General features: G+C 39.4%; 1 protein-coding gene across 10 annotated transcripts in view; it reads left to right on the forward strand.

The window, feature by feature from the left end:
* Positions 1-23371, forward strand: part of KLHL13 (kelch like family member 13) — a 66077-nt gene extending 42706 nt beyond the window's left edge. For all 10 annotated transcript variants that reach the window (XM_052673019.1, XM_052673023.1, XM_052673021.1 and 7 more), the window contains 6 exons: positions 5775-5916; positions 7043-7175; positions 7267-7463; positions 12410-13205; positions 19581-19694; positions 21823-23371. In XM_052673019.1, the coding sequence (XP_052528979.1) occupies positions 5775-5916; positions 7043-7175; positions 7267-7463; positions 12410-13205; positions 19581-19694; positions 21823-22310 (1870 nt within the window). In that variant the 3' untranslated portion in view covers positions 22311-23371. The remainder of the gene's footprint in view (positions 1-5774; positions 5917-7042; positions 7176-7266; positions 7464-12409; positions 13206-19580; positions 19695-21822) is intronic.
* Positions 23372-24067: the final 696 nt, after the last annotated feature.

Below are 24067 nucleotides of genomic sequence, written 5' to 3' on the forward strand. Positions count from 1 at the left end.
TGTAGAAGTAGGTAGTGCGTATCGCTCAGTAAGAATTTGCTTTTTCTAAAAATATAATGTGAGTTTTCTTTCTACAGGACTGATTCACTGTTTTCCTTATGGTAGGCTTGCTCTTATATATTTCCTACAGCTTTTTCCTTGCTGTTGTAGCTTGCCTTCTCTGGCAGTTATCCCAACAGCATTTCTTTGCAAAGACCTGGTGTGCAGAAGGAGCAAGGACAACTGCAGATTGAAGCAACGTTTTCTTGCTGTGCAGCTAGGCTGGGAGCAGGAGCTGCTCATTGCTATGTACGTTTCTTGTGTAACTGGGCCCAAGCTGCAATAAGAGCCAGGGATCCACCCACCTCTGCTTACTGCCCTTCAGCATGTATCCATGAGCTGTCCTTGTCATTCTTTTGCTGGGTTTGGTGGGTTTGGAGTCCTTTATCCTACTGAGAGAAATATGCAACTTCTCATGGTTTGTTTTCCTACACTGAAACTGTTTTTCTGCTCTCATCGTGCAATATTATACTATTAGGGAGCAACCTGATTTTAAAGGAAGGGTGGAGAAATAAATGCAGGAGCATCTATTTGTTGAATTCAATATTTGTTTAATTCAAGAAACAAATTCAAGCTTTGTACCTTTGCTCCTTGAACGTAGATTTCAAAGAACTCAGGATAGTACTAAACAAATATTGAAGTGTTCAGCTGTTAATGCCCTTCCGACTTATAAAGGTCAGGAATAAAGCCAAAGATATTGCAATATCTTAAGGTGTGAGTGGTGCTGCACCAACTGCTGTAACTGCTGTTGAAGATGGCAGCCATAGCAGTGACAATGTTGATTCATTGGGTAAAGGTTTGCATGTTGTGGTTGCAGCAGCCCCTTTCAGGTGAGCAGCGTGAAAATGGAGTTTGGAGAAATTATGCTAACTGGATGAGTACAAGTGTTCCTTGTATGTCAGCTGCTAATTCATCCATTAAAATTATGGCTTTTAAGCATGCATGGCAGGTCATTTTGTAGATCCTTCCAGTGCTGTTTTTGTGTTTCTCCTACTTCCAGGTGTTCAGCCACAGCAGAGGATATAGAATACAACACCGATTGCCCTATGCCATGCACAGTAATAGATTTGAACATTCTTGATGTTTTGTCAACCTGACCCCCCAAAAAAGTGCCTTTTGTCTTTCTCTTTTGGCTCAGCTCATGTTCAATGCAAGCTTGCATTCCTTGTGCTATCTTTGTGATGTTTTCTGTTAAGAAATAAATAGCAAGCTGATAAAATAAGTTACTTTTACTGGGTTGTGGATACCACCAAGGAATGAAGTTAGAAACTCTTCTTTAGAAATAGGAAAAAAAACGAGATGTTGTAGTGGGGGACAAGTGTGAAAGTTATTTATTTATCAGAATAAAACGTGTCCTGAAGCTGTGTCACTAGGAGATTCAGAGTGGAAGAAATGTGGAGTACAGTGACTGTGTAATTTGTTCTTCTTTGTTAGACTGATTTTAGAATTTGTTAACAGAAGTGTCATGAGTTTATTTGATTCAGTGCTACCATTATCAGTTATGTTCATCAAGCTCCTTGGTGGCATGTAACGTGTTAGAGAGCTCCTGTGTTCATTATTTCTGGAACTGGAACGTCTGTTCATAATGGAAAATCAGAAAGACGGGTGACATGTAAGCTTTTTTTGGAGGACTGTGTATAGAAAGCAAAGAATTACTATATCTAATAGTATAGAACAGTTTCATTGTATTTATTGGGCTTGTCATTAATAGATTCATTACCAAAATACACGTACAGCTGCATGCAGAGCAGCCCTGTACCACTGTATCTTTGACAGATCATGAAATAGTAAAGATCTCTACTGTTATGGGAATGTCTTAGCATGAAGTACAACAAAGTTCTATTGCTGAATGCCGTGGTATTGGCACATGCCAGAAGTGATGCTGGGGTGCACTCAGCCCTCATCAAGCCCCCACCTTGATCCTGTGATTAAAGAGTACTGTGGGATTTGAACTTTTTCTCCGCTGAGGTGTGATTGCACAGAAGCAGCATACTGCACTCTGAAGAAGTCATTGTGGATTCATGTGTTTGCAGTAGTTCAACAGCATTACCAGTATTTTTTTGTAGCTTTACATTTGGCTTGGCCATCTTTCCAGTTGCTGATTGCACAACTGGAGTATTTAGATACGTTGTTCATGTAGTAAAAGGTGAGAAATTATACCTTACAGGGAATAAATGGAGTTAGTGGGCAGTCCAGGTCTTGTTATTTCTTTAAAATGGTGAAAAGCAAAGTAATTGTCATTCAGATTGACAGGGGCAATGGAATTAGGCTGTGTAACATCCATAGAACACACGCTGCTTTGCATATTTCATTGCTACAAAATTATCAGTTGGAGGATTAACTTGGAGCCATGAGAATGCAAAGCATGCTTGGTTACACTGGCATAGGAAAGAACTTGAAAGAGTTGGCATGAGGTTTAAAAAAAACAAAAACAAACCAAAACACAACTCCTGAATGACAGCTTCTTCTGTGATAGCAACTAATTAACCTCCTGTGGCTTTCCCTGAACTGCTGAGAGACTGCAGCAAGTCAGGAAGCTGCTCTGCTTTGCTGTTGCAATGCTGATGCTGTGTGCTGAACTCCAGCATCCCCTCGTTCTTAATGCTTAAAATTGAAAAGCCCATCCAGAGCAATTGTATGCATTGAAAGTGATGTAATGTCCACATTTATAGCTCCTGGTGGATTATCAGTACGTCTTGTTGCAGGGGTAGCTGCCTCCTCCAGCTTTTTTAACCCCAATTAAGAATGCTACAACTGTTCTTCTTGTTTAATGACTTCTATTGATCAGAACAATAGAATTAATTGGAAAATGAATTAGTTTTCTTTTTTGGTAGTATGCTTTATTGTGATATACTGTGCTTGCAATAAAGTACCAATCAATATATTTACATTCATTATGCTCTAATTAATTATAGTGCTTAGCAGACCTATGTTAATGAATATAAATAATGCCTGTGGTGGCAGCATGCAAATGTGACAGATGTATGTACTGTGTTTTAATTGGGAATTCATTGGGATATGAACAATGTTACCCATGTGTTCTGGGCATGAGTGGTGGAGATATTACTGAGGATTCACTTTACAGCCCTAACACTAAAGTTTTATTCTGAATAGTTGGAAATTTCTTTGAAGGACAGTTTTAAATTTATTTGTGAGGCAGGACTTGTTTCTGTTGTTTTCTATATTGGTATCACGCGGCATGGAAGAGCTCATGCATTTTTACTTCGTCTTACAACGATGGATTTCTGGCCTTATATGTGGATGTGTTAACACTGGTGCAGTGCCAATGACATGCTCCTAATTTCTGGTTGCTTTGGGAACAACTGCCCACAAATGTCACAGCACTTGGATTCAGGGAATTAGCTGTTGGATGGGTATTTTGGAATGCTGCTAGTACTTCAGCATAGACTGTATCCCCTCTGTTGGCTACGCAGCAGTAACAAGAGGTCGCATGCTGTAAGGGACCTCATTAGGACAAAGCAGTGGGAGTTTTATCATAGAATCATAGAATGGCTTGGGTTGAAAAGGCCCACAGTGCTCATCCAGTTCCAACCCCCTGCTGTGTGCAGGGTCACCAACCCGCAGACCAGGCTGCCCAGAGCCACTTCCAGCCTGGCCTTGAATGCCTGCAGGGATGGGGCATCCACAGCCTCCCTGGGCAACCTATTCCTGTGCCTCACCACCCTCTGTATGGAAAAACTTCCTCCTAATATCCAACTTAAACCTCCCCTGTCTCAGTTTAAAACCATTCCCCCTCGTCCTATCTCCATCCACCCAATATTTCTTTTTAGAGATTCACATGAAATGTAAGAAAACAGAATGTACCCAAGTTTAGAACAAGGCTTTTAGAGCCCCTTCATAGAACAGCTATCAGATGTGACGTTTCTGAGAGGTCTTTCAAGAGCAAATATAGTGACATTCATGCCAGGTGACTCTGGTTCCTCTCCGCCCATGCTCAGACGTCTCCTAATGTGACTTCATATTCCTTCTCTTAGAAAGACATCCAAATTTAAAGGCTAGATGTCTCTTGATATTGTTAGAATTTCCTTGATGAGACTGTAGTCAAGCTTAAAAAAAACAACCAACAAAGTGCTGTAGAACAAACTGAATTTAGGTCATGAGCAACTGCTTTGCTGCTGTATTACGTTGTATGCGTTTATTGTATTGCAAGGGACTTGGAGAGCACTTTGAATTAAAACACACCTTGTAGTTTTTTTTACATCACTGTCTGGATTTATGTTACAAATACGATGATTTGGTTTCAAACAGGACTGAATTGCTTACTGCAGTACATGTGTGCTGATTAATTTTCTTAGATGTCTCACTACTGGGTTGCTACACTGCAAGTCAAAGCTATCTGGATGTGCCCTTGTTCCTACAATCTGTTTTGTCTGTATGCATAAAGTCTCCCTGTTTCAAACCCATGTGTGCTGTGGAATGGTGAATTTGTATGGATATGTTTGCTGTATCTAATGTAACCATGGGTTTGAACAAAGCACAGCGGTGCAATCAAGAACTCTAAAGTTTCAGAAATGCAATGTACCCGAACAAGTTGGGGGGAATAGTTGCTCAAAAAGAAAGCAAACACTTTGTTTTTCAATTGCAGACTCTCATGTCATCCTTACACAGCAATCCCAATCAAAACTGGGAAAGAAACCCAAATAATTCAAACAAGCTCTTGTCACTTAAAGTAATTTCTGAAACTAGCTTGGAGGCCAGTGTGTTTACCTGCATGTTTAAAATCTGGGAAATGTTTTGCATCTGAGATTTGCAGCATTTATTTTAAATTGCTATGAATATGTGTTGAAACATGGAGTCTTTATTAATAATTAAGCCACTAATCCACAGACAGGAGAATTTTCTTTGCTAATTAATACTGTGTATATATGCATTAGACTGGTATGCATGCTAATAGGTAATGTATTAGCTTAAAGAATTCATGGGAACTAGTAACATTTCTGGAGAGGAAATTTATTTACGTTTCATAATAATTACAGGTTAGGGTAATTAGAATCTCATATGCATATCTCTATGTAAATCCAATTTACATCTCAAGATGCAAGTGGAAGGCTAATAACAGAGCTGTAATCCTTAACAGTTCTACTTAAATTAGTCCTTTCCATCTGAATTTGGGCAATAATTACTTAGAATCAAAATGTGTGACAACTTCACACAAGCAAATCTTAAATTAAGGTTATGAAGTGGTTGCCTCTAGTAGCAAAACTCTGAGTATTGTGTCCTGAAGGATTTCTTGTTGTAGTAGCTTACAGCTGAGACTCTATCAGTTATTTGCTATTATTCATGTGTGAGTGAGATGATGTATGCCATAAGAAGCAATTCACTGAACTTTAATGTTATATTTAATGTTTGAATCTTCTAACTTTGCTCTGCAATCTGATGCAATAGTTGATTTTGAAAATGGAATGGGACTCCTGCAAGCATCATAAAATACTGGGAGAACGCATGAAAATAAGTGTGCAAGGCTCTTAATGTGGGGGAGGGGACCAGGATTTATTGCCTGTAAATAAGCTTTTTGAAATGATGCTGTGTAGGTATTTCAATTCCTTAGATGAGCTGGCGAGGACCAAAAAGAATCGATTCTGTTGCCTGCTGGTTTTCATGACCTATTGCTTCGGTTCTGTTTCTTGTCATCCCAGAGGACTGTGTTTGTAATGCGAAAGAGCACTTAATGAAAATATGAGTTTGATTGTAAGATCTCTCTTTTCTCATCTTAGATCTCTGGTGGAAGAGGAGGATCCTCATATGAAAGTATCTCTTGGTAGCAGCGATATGGGCGTCTCTGCCCATCTGCAGTCTTCAAAGACAGGGACCACGAGATTTTTCACCAGCAATACTCACAGTTCCGTGGTGTTACAGGTAATTGTTTGTGTCAGTACAGATACGCACTGAGAATTTTGGATGCTCTAAAGAATACCTATGCTCAACAACCTTCTCGTACCTGTAACTCCTAAGAAGTCTTTAAAACGTGTTGGTGTGCTGTGCTGGCGGTGCCTGTGAGCAAGCATTGCTTGTAATTTCTTTTCCTGCAAGTTAAAGGTTGCAGTTCTAGGAATCTTTATTGACTACTCTATTTTCATAGTCTCTAAGTATATGCTACAAGCAGATATTTTAGGCATTACCTATGTAATTTTAAAGGCACAGGCTTTCCTTAAGATATCTTAACTCTTAAATGGCTTGAGGTGAGGCCAAGACTTCTCCAAGTGTTGAATCTAAAAAGACAGTATTTGCCTTGCTAGTAAGAGAAAAATGTCTGATGATGTGCCTGGTTGAAGGGAATCATTTTGTTGGAGCTTCTGTTCTGTAGTATGTGAAGGAAGCCAGTGTTCCATGCATCGTCCAGTGTGCCCAGCTGGGTATGTCTTTAGAGGAAAATTTTACTTTAAAGTACTGCTGCAGACAACTTCCTTTTCTGTTACAGTCAGCTATTTTCAGTAATTTGGAGTAGACCAGCTCTTTTCATAGTTTTTGCCTTGTAAACTTTGCTAATAAATTTGATAAGCAGTGAACCAGAGAGCGGCTTTCCTTTCAAGCCTTGGTATTTTACAGTCTCTTAATTGGTGGAACACTTAAAGTGGCATGGAGCAGATTTGTATCTAGAGTGCACGTGTGTCTGAACTGCACAGGTCAAAAAAATACGAGTGCCTGCCTTCAAATAATTGCTAGAACATATGTTTTCAAAACAAATTCCTTCCTGGAAATACCTTAATTAACTGAATAAAGCAACTTTCTAAGGCTCGGGGTACTTTGTAGTCTTCAACCTCTTATAGAAAATGTTCTGGTTAAGCTTCCAATGAGTAGTTCTCGTTGAATATATTACATCTAATTATTGTAAAATGACAGCTTATTCCTCAGTGATTTTCATTTTGGTACTACAATACATATGTAAATAAAATGAAACTAGTATTTACATAAGGAAAGGAGAAGTTAGTTCCTGCTCTCCTCTCAAATCAAACAGCTGCTTTGCATTGTGCTCTCCTTGCAGGGTTTTGACCAGCTGCGAGTAGAAGGTTTGCTATGCGATGTGACCCTGGTTCCAGGAGATGGTGATGAGGTGTTTCCTGTCCACAGAGCAATGATGGCTTCTGCAAGTGACTACTTCAAGGCCATGTTCACAGGTGATTTTTATTTTGATGTTCATACAAGTTTATGAGATCATTCAAATCCTACCAAAACGATCTTATAAACTTACCTGCATGTCTTTCTCAGGAGGAATGAAGGAACAAGACTTAATGTGCATCAAGCTTCATGGTGTCAACAAAATAGGCCTGAAGAAGATCATTGATTTCATTTATACTGCAAAGCTTTCCCTTAACATGGACAACCTTCAGGACACTCTGGAAGCTGCCAGTTTTTTGCAGATTTTACCTGTTTTGGACTTCTGTAAAGTGTTTCTTATCTCTGGGGTAAGGCTTGCTACTTGTAGTTCACGCTTATAAAAGCTGTTTAAATTTTAGATCAAGAACTGTGGCATTATAATACTTGAACTCTGTTTCACCATTGTTTATAACTTGAATTCACAGGATAATTTTTTAAATTTTATTGCAGGTTTTTTTTGTGCATTGTTTTTAGTATGAGCGTGAGATAAATATTTACCACATTAAAATCCTTCCCTTAGTTGCAGTAATGGTAGTGATATTATTATAGTTTCCAGGTTCCTTACTTTATTTCTTAGTGCTTGCCCTCATATTCCATATCATTCCATAAGAAAGCAACTTGCTGAGTTAAACTTGAACAAAAAGTAGAGCTGGCTGTTATAGTCTGTTAATATACTTTCTCAAAGCCTTTTTGTTTTTGTGGAGTGATGCTTGTTGTAGTAGCAACTGTCATGGAGACCTTTCCATCATTATTCTTGTAAACCATTGGACTTCGTGTCTGTTCTTTTAGTAGTCTGTTTAGAGGATATATTTTAATACAAAGATGCTACAGAAATATTGCTTACGTGAAAGAGAGAACTACCAGAATTTTATGTTGATTTCCATGTTTTGCTAGAACTGAAAGTGGCCTTGAATGGCTACTGGGGCATTTAACAGTGAACGAACAAAGTGCTTTGTTTGGGAAGCAGAGGACAGCCCCCAAAGTAGCCATCATTTCCTCATTTACTGTCAGTGTTTGTTAAAAGAGGAATATTTTGGGGCTTTTAACACGGATACTTCTCTGCAGTTGGAACAGACAAGAAGTTTGCCCTTCAAACTAGCATGCTGTAGTTGCAATGCAATACAATATTTACAGTTTGGTAATGTGTTGTTTATTACAGAGATTAAAATCTCAGGTTGTGCCTCCAGTGTGGGAGGGACACTGGTAACAAACAGCATCCTCTGTGTAAATAGGAGGACTCAAAAATGCCACCAAGAGAAAGCTGTTCCATGACAGAACTGTGAGATGCATCTGGGCTCTGTAACACTACTATTTTGTGTTTAATCTTGGCATGCTTTCTAGTTCCCCAGTTCTCAGAGTCACCATAGTGTTTAATTTATACTCTTCAATCCCATACAATCTATTCTGCATTGCTCAGGTTGTTTTACCTTCCAAAATGATGCAGTGTGGCCTCTGTAGGGCTTACATTTCTATAAAGCACCAAATTGAAGTAAGGGCTTGGTGTTTGTAGATCCAAATCAGTGATTTGGAGCAGCCTCCCTTTGCTGGGGGCTGTGCCACAACTAATTCTTGGCTTCCGGGGTTTGTTTGCTGCTTTCTGCTCTGTCCTGTTTCTACTTTGTTCTTTGGCTCTTGGCACTGTTGGGTCAGGGCAGCTACTGTGAGTTTGCTTTCTTAAATTTCATCTTAATTTCATCTTAAATTGCTTTATTTGGAACATTTTCTGTTGTCTGAATGCTCTTTTTCTGAAGGTTTCTCCACATACAGTGTTGGGATGGTCTTTGATCTTGCAGTATTTTCTTAAATCCTTTGATTTATACTGATATCTAAGGGGATTTCAGTTCTTTCAGCCCTGTATAACTGTTTCTGTATTGATGTGTTTCAAAAACTGTCTCTTAATTTGAGATGATGCAGTACCATAGGGCCCTGTGACCTGACACTGGGGCTGGTTCTGCCAGGCACCAGAAATCAGCCTTTGCTAATGTTGTTCTCTGGGATCCTTCTAATCACTTTGCTCCATATCCAGTTTTGTAGCATTTTACAATTAAGTTTTTACAAGAGAAGTGACTGTTTTAAAATTCCCAAGAATGAAATCAGCTGCTTTCTAAAGAAAGCACTTCTGTGTTAGCTCTTATTTTTTCAGGCTATGGTATCATAGTGCTGGGGTGACATTTGTTAAATATTTTCTGGAACTTGTGCTGCATAACGAGCAATTAACAATGAGTAACGTGTCCGAGTGGCTCTGCACAGCAACCAATACCCAGGTAAAATAGGATCTACCCAAAACTCTCAGCACTATACAAAGTCATTTCGATGTTTGCTCACTTCTGGCTTTTAGCTGTTTCTGCATCTACCTTTGCTGTTTACTGGATAAATTGTACAAACAGTTGCATTCGTTGTCTGATATTTCCCTTCCTCCCATTCACTTCAGTAGGATGGCCAGAAGTAGCAGTTCCTTGTTTCTTGATGAGCTCCTGGCTGACTGACTCCCACAGAGAACAATTTCTGCACCTCTCTTAAGTATCATAGCAGAAGTCACACTTTTTTTTTGGAAAATAAACAAGTAATTTATTCAAATTTATTCAAATACCTTTATTGTAACTTAACCTGTCCAATTTTGTATATTTGTGTGAATAACTGTTGCATTTTGTTCTGGGAGTTTTTGAGATTTTGGAGTCTCTAGTGTATTTTCTTAACTATAAGATTTTGCTTTATAATTTACTGTGATATCATAGACCAGAGTAAAGCTGGTAAAGGTACTTTTGGTGAGGAATGTAAACTTTAAGGAAATACTAAATGTAGCACTTAGATTTGAATGGTAGGTTTATTGATAATAAGCCAAAAAAGTGCATCATTTCATAAGCATTATGGGGAGGATTTGCAAATGCAATAAAAATAAACAAACCTGATTCCTGTCCAATCCTGTTTGGTTAATTAAAGCAGAATAGCATAGATTTTATGAGGTCAGGAGGCACTGGAAACTGCTGATGTGATGTTCCTGTCATTAACAGTGTGTGATATGTCAATAAATTTCTCAAGTGCAGGCATTCCAGGAATATATTGAATTGCACAGATTTCCCATGTAACTTAGTTGTGGTACATTAACTAGGATGCAAGCACTGGGACGAGCCTAGAATAGTCTTGCATGTTGGGCACTTGAGAACTGACATGCATCCCAAAGTGTTGTAAATATTGCATTGCTACCTTAATGCCTGGTACCAATGCCATGCAGTTCTGTCCCCCTTTTTTTGCTTGATCATCTTTCTCCTCCAAGCATGTCTGCTGGCTATATGCAATAGTATGTTTCTACTTACCTTGGCATGGACAAAATGCTCTCTGTAGTTGGGTGCCAGTAGGTGCATTGCAAAGTAAGTTTTTAAATGCCATAACATTATAGCAGGAGTTAAAAGTTGTCCTGTAGTATGTAATCAGTTTGCTGAGGGGCCATTTTTCTGTTGTTATATGTTTATTATTGATCTTGAATAAAATTTTAAGAGTAAATGTGTCCAGTTTCACTTGCTTAATTTACAGTATGCTGTTACTTCTGTTTAGTTCATGTGTATTACAAAGCCTTAAAGGAAATACACAGATATTTGGTAGTATCTCAATAACAGTTGGAAGAGAGACCAAAATATTCCTTGAGTAACAGAATGTTTTATAAGTATTGCTAGCTGATAAGATGATATTTTGGTATAAATAGTGCAGTCTTCTAATTCAGTAATGATTTGTGTATGTACTGCATGGATGTTGTGTAATAAAAATGCTGACAGTCTGCCACACATTCATCTTGTAGACAGGGCTTGATTGATTTGTATTAGAGATAAGAATGAGATAAGAATAAGATATTGGAACCTTTGATTCCAGGAAGATGTTTCAGGGTTGTGAATCAGTCTTAGTGACTGCAGATCTCAATTCCAGGATAAGTTAGATGAGTTTCTAGTGAATAAAAAAGTCTGCTTTTCCCATGCTCGTTAACTTTTGGAATTGCCTGTTAAAGGTTAATGATAGATTGAAGTAATATAGTGCTAAAATGGAATCTGTTATGACTGGAACATGTTTGAATGTTTTCAAATCATAGTCTTCAACCCTACAACCATTTTATTAAAATAACTGCAAGATTTAAAAGTTTAAATTCTTCTGGAATTACAAATGTGACAATCCTAAAGCTGTGGTGTCAGTGCAGAGCGGGGTTGGACCTGCTATTGGCTTATCTGTAAGGAGACTGTAAAGCATGTCTGAAGGAAGTTTGGGGTTGAATATTGAGTGCAAAAAGAAGGTGCAGTTGTTGACAAGAAGTGTCTGGAAGTGGATTTGCTTGGCATATGTAATGCAGGTCTCGCAGAACTGAAATGTGTGGGTTTGCTGCAGTCTTGCTTGGTTCTGTCTCATCCCTCCTGTCTTTTTCTCTCTCCCTCTTGGATCCTGAAATGTAAGAAGGTTGTAGGAAAGGCAGATGCTGGAAAAGATGTGGATGACAAGAGAATCGTATACTCGCTTGAGTATTGAATGCGGACAGGATATGATCCACACTAAAGGATTTCATGTGTTGGTTATTTCTAGGGGAAATCCTATGTTGATTATCTAAGACTGCCAGCTCTGTGTTATTTTTGAGTATGCTGTGTCTGTAATTTGAAGGCAGTATGTAAGACTCAATCTCATCTACCAGAGATGCAAAGATGCAGTTTTATTCATTCCTAAGGAATATAATGTATGGGATTGAGCCCTGTAAATAAATTGTCCGTAATGCAGAGCATTGGAGGAGGTAACTGTGCCATTCTGCTTGGCTGCATCATGGAATCAGAGTACTTTGTAGGTTGGAAGGGACCTCGAAAGATTGTCAGGTCCCAGCCTTTCATGGGAAAAGGGATTATGACAATAGAAGTTGAATAAGGTTGAAAATGCCTAATGGCAAGCCCTGTTTTTACATAATTCTCTGTAACCTTAGGCTAATCAACTTTCCTTTAACTGTATTTTCCATGTTTCTTTCTTACAAAGACATTTGCACAGCATTTCAAAGGTGAAGAGCTGTATAATTGCGATGTATCATCATTGTGTAATGCATCTGACATTGGCTCTCCCCTTGCGGTCATGAATATATACATCAACTGAATATTTTTGCTCATGGGAAAATCGTCCTGAGCACTGTGAAATGATGAAAATACTGCAGATTCTGTAACATTCGTTAAATTCAACATCATCATTTAGACACCGAATTAAGAACGAGTTTTAATTCCTCTTTCTGTTTACTCATTAGGTTTCCTTGGAAAACTGTGTTGAGGTTGGGCGAATTGCCAACACATACAATCTCACAGAAGTGGATAAATATGTTAATAATTTCATCCTAAAGAACTTCCCCGCATTATTAAGTACTGGTGAATTTGTGAAACTCCCCTTTGAACGTCTCGCCTTTGTGCTTTCAAGTAATAGCCTTAAGCACTGCACTGAACTTGAACTCTTCAAGGCGGCTTGTCGCTGGCTGCGGTTTGAAGAGCCTCGAATGGAATATGCTGCAAAGCTAATGAAGAACATCAGATTTCCTTTGATGACACCCCAGGATCTCATTAACTACGTTCAAACAGTGGACTTCATGAGAACTGACAACACCTGCGTAAACTTGCTTTTGGAAGCCAGCAACTACCAAATGATGCCATACATGCAACCGGTTATGCAGTCAGAGAGAACTGCCATTCGATCAGACAGCACTCACTTGGTAACGTTGGGGGGAGTGCTGAGGCAGCAGCTGGTTGTCAGCAAAGAACTACGCATGTATGACGAAAAAGCCCATGAATGGAAATCATTAGCTCCCATGGATGCACCGAGGTACCAGCATGGCATCGCTGTCATTGGAAACTTTCTCTACGTAGTTGGGGGCCAGAGCAATTACGACACAAAAGGGAAGACAGCAGTTGACACAGTCTTCAGATTCGATCCCCGCTATAACAAGTGGATGCAAGTCGCGTCTTTAAATGAGAAGCGCACCTTCTTCCACCTAAGTGCCCTGAAAGGACATTTGTACGCAGTTGGTGGTCGAAATGCAGCGGGTGAGCTAGGTAAGCACTTGAAGTATGACTCCTTGCCTTTCTTTTTAGGCCTTGAAGTACTCTGCTGCCCCGTGAATGGAGGGAGAGAAAACTGAGTTTGTGAGCATGCAGCTTCTTTCTGGCAATCCTGGAAATGTGTAGATACAGTTGTCTGGATGCTGTTTTTACTTAGCTGTTTTAGAAGGACTTCCATACAGACAAAAAGATACCTGTATCTCACACCCTGATGCAAAACATCCAATCTCTTCAACTTTGTTATCAGTGTATCTACATGTAAAATACTATGTATGAAAAGCGTATGCACAGCTATATAATTTGAGCTGAGAAACCAAAGCAACTCTTCTTGCTCTAGGGAAAGATGCAGCTTTCCAACTGAAACTCACTGTTGCAGGAAGGCTGCGTTTTAAAAGGAGCACATTTCCTAGAGCAGTCATTCTGAAATGCTAGATAGGCTTTCTTTTAAGACAGGCTAATGAGGTTTGGATGTCCTGACATTCTGTGCTTTTTAAACCACTTAATGTTAAATTTTTTTTGCCTCTAATCTTGTGACTACACAGGTAATGTACCATTACAGCAAAAGACTCTTTTGTTGCCTCCATCTCTCTCCTTGTCAAAAGATACTTAATACTACTCCTCTAAGTTTTTAAATTAAAAGTTACCATGTAACTCTTAATTAAGAAATCAGTAGTGGATGGCCCCTGTGAACACACTGGATCTTCCAAAGCGATAATGGCAAAGTTTACACCCAAATCAGGGACTGTGCAGTCAATTGTAAATTCGTGTCGCTGCTTTAAAATTGGAAAGTTACAGTGATTATGCTTGGCATTTTATCATAGTAATATATCTAATATGAATGTAACATTTCCTTTTTCTGTTTGCTACTTAATCCCAATACTCAGCTGCCTTGTTTCTCTAGTAGCTGCTAAGCCCTGCTTTTTTATAAATACGAGTAAATATTTATTTGAAACAATACAGACATGAATTTGTTATGTAGCAGCTCATAACTTTTTTAACTAGTGCATCTCATCTGTTCAGGTAAACGCTCTTCTATGAACTTACTGCAGGCTTTTAGGAATCAGTGCTTTGTGCTGCATGAGGTTTAGAATCCAATCTCCTTGAAATGAGATTTCAAAATGCTTCCTAAAAAAATTTCATTGGAAAATAGTTGGCAAAAAAATTCATTTTCTTTACCAATATTCCTATTTAAATCAGGAGGTTCTCATAGCTTTTCTGACATGTTGCTTTATCTTACCATGTAAGAGTTGTATTTATCCTTGCCTTGAATGTCAGAAAACCTGACATCCATTGAACTGTTTTCTGCTGACATTAATTAATAGCAGCCAGCCGGATTACTTACCTCAAGTATTTCATAACCCTATTCTATGCAGTTGGCACAAATGTCAGTGAAAATGTTGCTTGGCTGTTACTGAGCCATTGCAAGCAGTGCTTAAAGCAAGCTTTTAGTGCAGTGTTTTTCTTAGATCTGATCATGCAGTATCATTCTGCTGACCTCAACTCTTCTGCAACTTTGAAGCACAAAATCTATCACTTGTTTAAAACTATTCTGTAAAGATATCATTAAAATACTGCAGCGGTTTCCTCGCAGAGCTGCAAAATGTCATTGGATCATTGTGGGAAGAGCACTCCATAAATGCTAAGCATTGTAGCTGTCTCATGCTTTGATTCAGGGCTTCAATTTCTTTTCTTGTTAATTGTGAGGCAAGTCACTTTTCATTTTCATGTTTCTTTCATAAACCTTGACAGCTGAAAGATGAAATCCAGCTTAAACTTTCCATTTTCATCAGAGGAGAAAAACTTCAAGCTTTCATACAAGAGAAGGTCAGGTGTGTGTTGGACAGGTATTAAGGAACTTGGCCTTGGGTTCAAACTAATTTCAATCTGTTGTAAGAGGAAAAATTACAGAAACCTCAATTCAGCTTTCCAGAAGATCACCTCTTATGGCAAAGGGCCGAAGGATTCAAGTTAACAAAATGAATTTCTTTTTTATTTTCTTTTTTTATTTTTTTACCTCCTGACAAAGTCCTGGGATAAAGATTTTATTTTTGAGACTCTACAGCAAGTCTTCCCCAAACAGTTTTCAAATGATCAATCTTCTGAGGACTGTGTTGTAAATATCACTTCCTTCCTCAGCAGTGTGCACTTTAGCAGTAATAAATTGCTGCTGTTCAATGATCTATGGCACTTGGAGAAAAATTGGGTTCAGTGATAAGGATGAGTAAACTGCTGTGGATGTGGTGGATGCAACAGAGTATGGTGAATGTTTTATGAAATGTGCTGAACTCAAAAATTGTAATTCAAACTTCCAAGTATGCACTGGTCCCAGGAGGACTGTGTGTAGTTCTGGTTTGTTCTTTTTAAGCGTCTAAGCAGGGCAGAAGACACAGAGAATGGAGCAGCTTGGAGAAACCAGGCATGCAAGAGGAAAGGCTTTTTGGGAAAGGAGATGGAGACTGTGTGGTCACAAAGATGCTCAGAAGCAGTGCTTGTATGACTTCTAGTTGTGTAGAACGCAGGATTCTAGTTTCCTCTCAAAGAAAAAAGTGTGTTTTTGTTTCTGAAAGAACTCAGTTGTTCCTGATGCTGGCAGAAGCTGCTCCTTGCATAGGGAACTTAGCAGTCCTTGTTCTGATGTTTCAGGCTCTGCTGTTGCCTGCCTTCACTGAAGTTTGGCATTGTGTGAGATTCTCCTAAGGGCTTTGGAGGATGTTGGACTGTCTGAACTGTAGATCCATCATGCTGCAATAAATGCAGAAGGCTACTCATAGTTTAGGGAAAGACAGCTATGCTTTGTCCTGACCCCTTGCCCTGTAAATGGGAAGGCATTTTCTGCGTAGCTCATGTAATGCTAACTCTGAGTTCAAGCAACATATTTTTGTAATAATGAAGAATACAGCATAAATGTACATATTATACATAGTGTTATGTATGTTGTTGAGTAAGAAGAAAAATCTGCCTTGTTACGCTGTTAGGCTGTTTGCTGCCTGTGTAGTCCTGTAAATATCAGACTGAAGTGAGAACCAAGAGATCATAGGATGGCCTGGGTTGAAAATGACTGCAGTGATCATGTAGTTTTAACCCCCTGCTGTGTGCAGGGTTGCCAACCAGCAGACCAGGCTGCCCAGAGCCACATCCAGCCTGGGCTTGATCTCATGTACAAGCTTATTTTGAAGCGATTTTCTCACCATGCTAGGAACCAAATTACTTAGGGCTCTTTCAGCTTAACAAAGTACGCTTTGAGTTCTACAGCAGCAAGCTGTGTCAGGAAATATGGAAACAAGAAAATTCCAGGTTTTTGAACACTGTTCACAGTTGCTGAAGTGTGCTGTTGTAATAAACCTTAAGACCCTTGAGAAGCTACAGAAGTGGTTCATATCTGTATATCCTCAAGTAGCATCGCATATGGCAAAATAAAGTGAGGGCAGACTGAGCATTCCGTGGGGCTGCCAAAGTTTTGTGTCCTTTAAAATGAGACCTGTGTTATTGGTAATGACCAGAGCAGCAGTTTCACCATTAAAACACAAAGCCTGATTTGAATCATTCACGCTCTTGGAAAATGAATCCATCTGTCTCATCCTATAAAAATATGTGCTTTGGTTCAGTAACATGGTTCTTTTGAGTGAGCCTTTCTGTGTACTGTGTTCAAGCCAGAGATAATACACAGAATTATTTCTTAACACAACGGCACCTTTAAGTAATAGCTAGAGTTACTTTTTCTTTTTCAGTGCAGTGGGAGATTGCATTAAAGCAAAGATGGAGCGATCTTGCTGGGAAACAGGGCCACAACTATGCAGAAAACCCAAGCAGAACAGTAGGCTTTTCTCAGCTCAGAAGTAATCAGAGTGGTTTTAGAGCATGGTGGATGTGAGTTCTGAGTTTGGATGATTTGTCTGTTATTTTATCAATCATATCTTTGTGTGTACAGGTAATATACAGGAGAGTTTTTGAAGCCTCATCGGAAGTGAGGGATCTTGAACTCAACAGCATCTTTGCTCAGAGAGCTGATGTCTTTACTGTGTGGCAGTAGTGATGCCAGCAGAATGATGTGTATCCATTTTTGCATCTTTAATTTTCTCTTTGTGTCTTAAAGCAGCCTTTTGACTAAAGATTCTCTCAAATAGAACTGCTGTGCCAGTTGAGAGAAACAGCTGCCCTCTGCCTTGGTGTATTGCCATTTTTTGATTGCCAGTGGCTTCATGATTTTTATATATGCTCTGCTTTTCCTGCCTCTATACTGTATTAGAAATGTAAGTTTCTCACCTCAGCAAGAAATGTAAGCACTGTGGGGAGAAGAATGCCTTTGTTTCTGTGGAAGCAAGTGATGGTTTTGGTGCACCATGGCAGCTAGCAGGAGGTCGGAAGGGTCTGCTGTCAGGTTGGAACTGGGACACCTATAATTACTTGCATGTCTGATCTTTTTCTGTTCTTGAAATTTCTGCATATCTTTGCTTTTCTGGTTGCTAAGTAGAGCAGACTATAAAGGAGCTTTCCTCTTCAGGAAAGACTATTGAAATGGATGAATACATTCGCACAGGAAAGAGGTTGGAAACTTTTGAGAGTTGGGCTGGTACTGCACATGGTACCAGAATCCCACTGCTAAACCCAATTTGGATTGAGGTATTGAATTTACACTCAGTTTATGGAGTTGGTTTTTTTGTTTGTATTTCCAACTGGGTAAGGTTCTGTCTTCTGTCCTGCTGACATCATGGCAGTGTAAATCCCAGATGGATGTAACAGGAGGTTAAATGGGGATAAAAACAAGCTTTGTAAGTAGAGATTTTGGACTTCGAGTAAAAATATAGCATGACTTTAATGACTTTAAGCTCTTATTTGCAGAGGAATGCTTGAGTGCCTTTGTTTCCCCCTTCACTCATGCATTCTTTTTAACTATCTGTGTGTATACAATGTGAAAGACTTATTTCCAATGCCTGTGTGTAAGAACAGAGCTGTGTGGAGTGCTCAGTGAGGGAGAGAGCCCTTAGAGGGAGCTTGGAAACTTGACCACCACCTGGGCTGGTCTTATAAGCCACAGATCTGACATGTCAGCAGTAGTGTACAGAGACACTTCAGTTACTTTACATCAGTTTTGGGTTTTTCGTTTATCTTGCAGATTTAAATTTGAGCTCCTGTGGGAGGGAAAGCTGAAAAAAAAACCCAAACAATTTAGCAGTTCTCTCGTGCAACGTCATTCTCTTTTAATCTTGCATGGTGCTGAAGCAGTTTTCAGATGGTATTCCTGACACTTGAATTGGAAGCTTCTAGTTGGAATGTGTGTCTCCTTGGGATGCTAACTGTATGGAGTTGCAAAATACCCTGTTCTGCGGCTATAAGGAGGTTATACGTTTCAAAGGGATTAAAAGAAGTCCACTGTAATGCATGCTTCACTAAATTTTCCTTGACCAGGGTTCTTTTGGAGATAGTCTGAGGCTGTGGTTTAATTTATCTCTTCCAAAATGCTCCAAAGGGTTTCTTAAAGACAGATCAGCAGTTTAGGGCAAGGTGTCTTGCAGTCACTGTGTCAGTGTTACTGGCCTGATTGATGTGCTTCACTGATATTGGTGTGCAGCCTTACAGTGATGCTGTAATGAGATTCTGCCTTTATAATGTCAAGAATATCAGCTTCTGTGTTCTTTGATGGGAAATCCCACACTGTCAGTCACCATTGCTGATTCTATATAGGCGCCTGAAATTTTCTACACTTGATTGAACCAAAGCTTGTTCTGAAGCAAGTAAAATGCCACACATAGCATTTTGTATGCGTGGTCCACAAACATCTCTCAAGTGTCATTTAATAAGCATTAGAATCTGATTCGTCATTTTAATTATTTAAAAGGAGATTGAATAATTCTAAGATAGCACGACTATTGGTAATTGCTTTGTACTTGAAAGTCACTGTATTACAGGTTTTTCAGGTCTCTTACCCTTCTGGTCATATGGTGCTGTTCAAGCTGCCAATATCTACAGCTTGCTCGGATTCTCTGTCAATCTCCAGCAGACAATGGAGGAAACTCTCCAAGAGGCAAGAGCAGAGCAGCTGGATGCACACAGCGTGGGCACTGGGTCCCACAACTCTGCCTCTGACAGAGTTCTTTAGCTGGGGAGGTTATGTATCAAAAAGGAATGGGAAAGGGATTAATGGAAGGCAAGAGTGCAAGATTTTCTTTTTTTGTTCCTTTGGGACGACACGTGAGGCTTTTCTATATTGTCTCTACACATAATATTTACTAATTCCCTTAACTCTCAGCTATACAATGCTTCCTATTAATACTTCCTGCATTTATGAATATATTAATGCCACTGCTGCTGTATTGAAAGCCAAATTACCGTGTTAGATTCAACATTTATATTCTCATTTGTTTTAAACAGCCACTGTGGAATGCTACAATCCCAGAATGAACGAATGGAGCTACGTTGCAAAAATGAATGAACCCCACTATGGTCATGCTGGAACTGTGTATGGAGGTTTAATGTACATTTCAGGTAATTGCATGGAATTGTGTTACTTCTATGAAATAATTACTTATCTGACTTCTCCTAGTTCATGGGAAATGATGAGATAGTCTCCTTTTGCAGTATGTTTGCCACGATACCAACTGGTGTCACACATCTGTATGAAGCCAAATAAATGGCTTATATACTGTGGAGTCCCAGAAAGTGATTTCCAATAATGTTACACATTTAGATAATAACAGCTTCAAATTGCAAAGCAATTATTCACTTAAGCCATCAGAACATCTCTTTTGTGTCACTAATGTGGCAATAACCATTAAACAAATGACCATTAAACACATCCTTATTGGTATATTTTGGAAAGCATTGGAAATTCTGGTGTTTTGAAGGCAGACATCTGCTGTTATTGAGCTGACTCAAAGGAATAAGCACTGATATTAAACACAATTTACAAATGATGTGTATGCTTTCAGTAGTCTTTCAGTGTAATATACCTAGTCCTGTATCACCCAGGTTATGGCTTCATTTCATTTTTTCCCTGAACTGAAGAAGTAGGTTTTCTGAAAGTCTGGTATGTGCTCACTTCCTAAAGGAGGTTGGGTCTCAGTCTTGGTGATCAAGTTGGAATAAAGCTAGTAGCGATGGTTTTTCACCACTAATGGGAAAAACTAGACCCTGAATCTATGTTTTTGCTCGCTGATCTAAATATTTCCCTGTAGATTAGTGTCTGGCGTCATCCATAGGTCCATCCTGTGATCACAGAAGGTGAAAGAAGGATGTAGCCCTCTGTATGTTCTCTTGCTGTTTTGTGGGGTATCCTCTAATTTCTAACCTGGAATTCTGGCCAGGAAATGGGAAAGATTATCCACCTGCAGGCAGTCTGGGGAGAACCACTGAGGCCAGTTGATTCTCTGGATAACTTGCATGGAAGGGGCTTTGTGCCAGTAGGAAAGGAGGAATTTAGTTCAAAATTTACCACAAGGTACAGGTTCACACTTGTGTTTCTGTGCTCAAATCTTAGTTAGCTTGTAGTCATTGTGCTGCTATCTGTACTTTTTTCTTGTTCTGCTCGTCTTAGTGCAGGCAGAATGTGTGTGTACTCCTTAATGTGACTGTTCACATCAATACTGTGTCCCACACTTTTCTTTTCCTATGCCCTCAGTTATCCCCATGAGTCGGGACGCTTTAGGGGTGAAAACATGAAGATTTGATTCTTTGTCAGTTCTTCATCACTACATTAAGGCTTCTGCTCTCTGACAGGCCACCAAGCCCTGTCACTACCATGGCTATCAAGAAGTGTCAGGCCTTTACAGTCCCTCTGTTTTTCCTGTGGTTACTTTTTAATCTCCAAGTACTTTCTTACACGATGCTTGTGGACACAGTGCAATCTGTCAGTTAATCCAAGGGTCATAATTCAATGCTGAATGGTTAGCACAGCAGGAGATTGTTCAGTGGCAGCATTCTCCGTGTATTTTTCAGCGCCTCAGATAGTTTTATCACAATCTGAAATGAACCATAGCCAATAAGCCTACAGACTTTGATTGCGTGATCGATAGGCAGGTCAGGATGTGGGATGATGGGGCTACTTCATCCACTGAGGGGAAATCATCCCTCTGCTTCCTTTGAAACCTCTCCAGCAGCCTTTGCAGGGAATCACTAGGAACGTATAAACATACAGAACTGTAGGCACTCGTTGCTATCAGGATATGTGAAATATCTTCTCAGTTTAAATTACTGAAAGGTTTCTGTCAGGATGCAGCAGGTAATGGCCATTTAAAATGTAACACCACTGAGGCAGAACTTGGCAGAGAAATGGTCTTCTGTATTCATGGTATGAAACAATACTCGTGAGCTGAACAAGTAGTTAAAAAACCAAAAGTTTTGCCAGAATGAAGAATGAGTAACAAGTTTCTGTTCTTTCAATCTGCCATAATCTTCTTATTTAATGAAGTACTGCATAGAGTATGGCTCCCATATCCAGATTTAAAGGAACAAAGTCCATTAAAATGTAATCTGAAATGGAATGCGTGATACTAATCTAAGCCAATGGGGAGAAACGTTATGTAAGATGAAATGAATTCACTAAAATATTTGGTTTTGCTGTTTAATTATTACTTGTTAGAGTAAGCACTATTCTAACATCTGTTTTATTTTTTAGGGGGAATTACCCACGATACTTTCCAGAAGGAACTTATGTGCTTTGACCCTGACACAGACAAATGGACTCAGAAAGCTCCGATGACGACAGTCAGAGGTCTGCATTGCATGTGTACTGTAGGAGACAAGCTCTATGTTATTGGTGGAAATCACTTTAGAGGAACAAGTGATTATGATGATGTTCTAAGCTGTGAATATTACTCAACAACTCTAGACCAGTGGACTCCAATTGCTGCCATGTTACGTGGGCAAAGTGATGTTGGGGTCGCTGTCTTTGAAAATAAAATCTATGTAGTTGGAGGATATTCTTGGAATAACCGCTGTATGGTGGAAATAGTTCAGAAATACGATCCAGAAAAAGATGAGTGGCATAAAGTATTTGACCTTCCCGAATCGCTTGGTGGCATTCGAGCCTGCACTCTTACTGTTTTCCCACCCGAGGACAATACAGGGTCGCCGTCCAGAGAATCTCCTCTTTCAGCACCTTAGAAACGTCCCTTGACTTACGATGTTGTAGTAACACCTTTGCACTGCATCATGGAGTCTATTACTTCCCTTCAGTAGTTTCTGTTAGGCTTAGCCTACAGCGTTTGGTACAATTACTGGAAAACAAAACCCAATGATTTTGACATTACTTGTGCTGTTTGTTTGGCCTAGAATGTTTGTGAAGTGGTTAACAAAGAAAACCCTGTACTCACTTGAGCCAAGCGTTGAACAGATGAGAAGATGCTGTCTGTAAAATGTATGAATTAGGTACGTTATTAATGTTGTGTACTGGGTGTGAGGTGCCTCGTAACTTCATTTGGAAGCCCAATGAATCAAATTAGAACTCTGTATTGAATGCATTCTTTCACTGAATTTCATAATTGAAATCCTTTTTCCGTTCATTTTCAACTGCAGGTTACAAAGGGAGGTAGACTACATCAGTATAAGCTGTCCCAAGGTGGCCAAGGGTCCTGAGCTACCTCCCTCCTTTACGAGTATTTGTGACATATCTGTTGACCCACTTGATTTTGTGGGTTCTTTCAGAGCATATGAAGTTCCTTAGGCAGAGAGAAGAGATAAATAACTTCAATAATCAGTACTACACAGGAAGTGGACCTTGTAGAGGTCGGGAGTTTTTTATAACATACGGAGTGTTTTTTCATGAGTCGGTTAAGTGATGCTTCAAGCAACAGACTTAAAATATTTTGGGTATTTTTGAGTCTTTTCAGGAATTGGCTTCTGCTTGCGTGGGAGCACACGCTATAACAAATGGGAATTCAGTGCAGCTGTATATTCTGTTGTACATTTGTGCTGAATATAGGTGGACAAGGGCTAGAAACGTTCACTTAAGCCACTGAATTTGACCAAATTGTTCCATCAGTTGAAATTTGACCTACCTTTTCTCCTTTGCTGTTGAGCCAACTTGCGTAACGTGTCCTCTGTATAGTCTCTGTTAATAGGGTTATTCAGCACAAGGCGCAGCTTCAGCAGGAGAGCTGCTTTTGCTCAGTGAACTTGGACTACCACGTTTTACCTTCTTTGGTTCAATAAAACTTTTAACTGCAGTTATTCAGTCTAAGCTACCTCATGAATGTATTTGGTTTTCTTCCTCTGCCTCACTGTCTCCAGGATACGCATTACGTATATCTGTGTGGGTAGATTAATTTGCTAGGAAACCAATGCAGAAGCGATCATGACTGGGTATTTTTGACCTACTTTTAAGAACCTATTTTGGCCTGACGTGTCCGTTTTATTGTTAAGGACTGGGGGGAAAGAAACCCCACAAAAACTGTCCTAACTCCTTCCTTGGACAACTACTGCTTGTGTGCAGCTGTGCAAATTGTACAGAGGTCTTTTATCTGCTCCAGAATACAGTGCACTGCTGACAAATGGTAGCTGAGTGCTTCTCTAAGGCTAACACCACCACGATTTTCCTGATTTTCCTGAACTTCCCATCATGTTACAAGTGTTTTTCCTAACGAACACGATCATAGGGGCATCACCTGGGGAAAATTGTTTTAATCGGCTTATTTTATTGTGCTGCGTATTACTGATAACCATGTAAAGCTTAATAGACTTGTTGGGAGTATGCTGTTTGTATTTTGTCCTTTGCTTGATGAACCAAGCAGCAGTATTACGGTGTCAGTTTTGGAAACATTGATATTTATTCTTAATGCAGTTGACCAGTTATGATCACTACCAAAATGTATGTGTAAGCTTTAGGTTTTAATAATTGTTTTGGTTAAAATCAAAAGCAATTC

Source organism: Tympanuchus pallidicinctus, unplaced genomic scaffold, assembly GCF_026119805.1.
Source record: "Tympanuchus pallidicinctus isolate F22 unplaced genomic scaffold, pur_lepc_1.0 scaffold13, whole genome shotgun sequence".
NCBI lineage: Eukaryota > Metazoa > Chordata > Aves > Galliformes > Phasianidae > Tympanuchus > Tympanuchus pallidicinctus.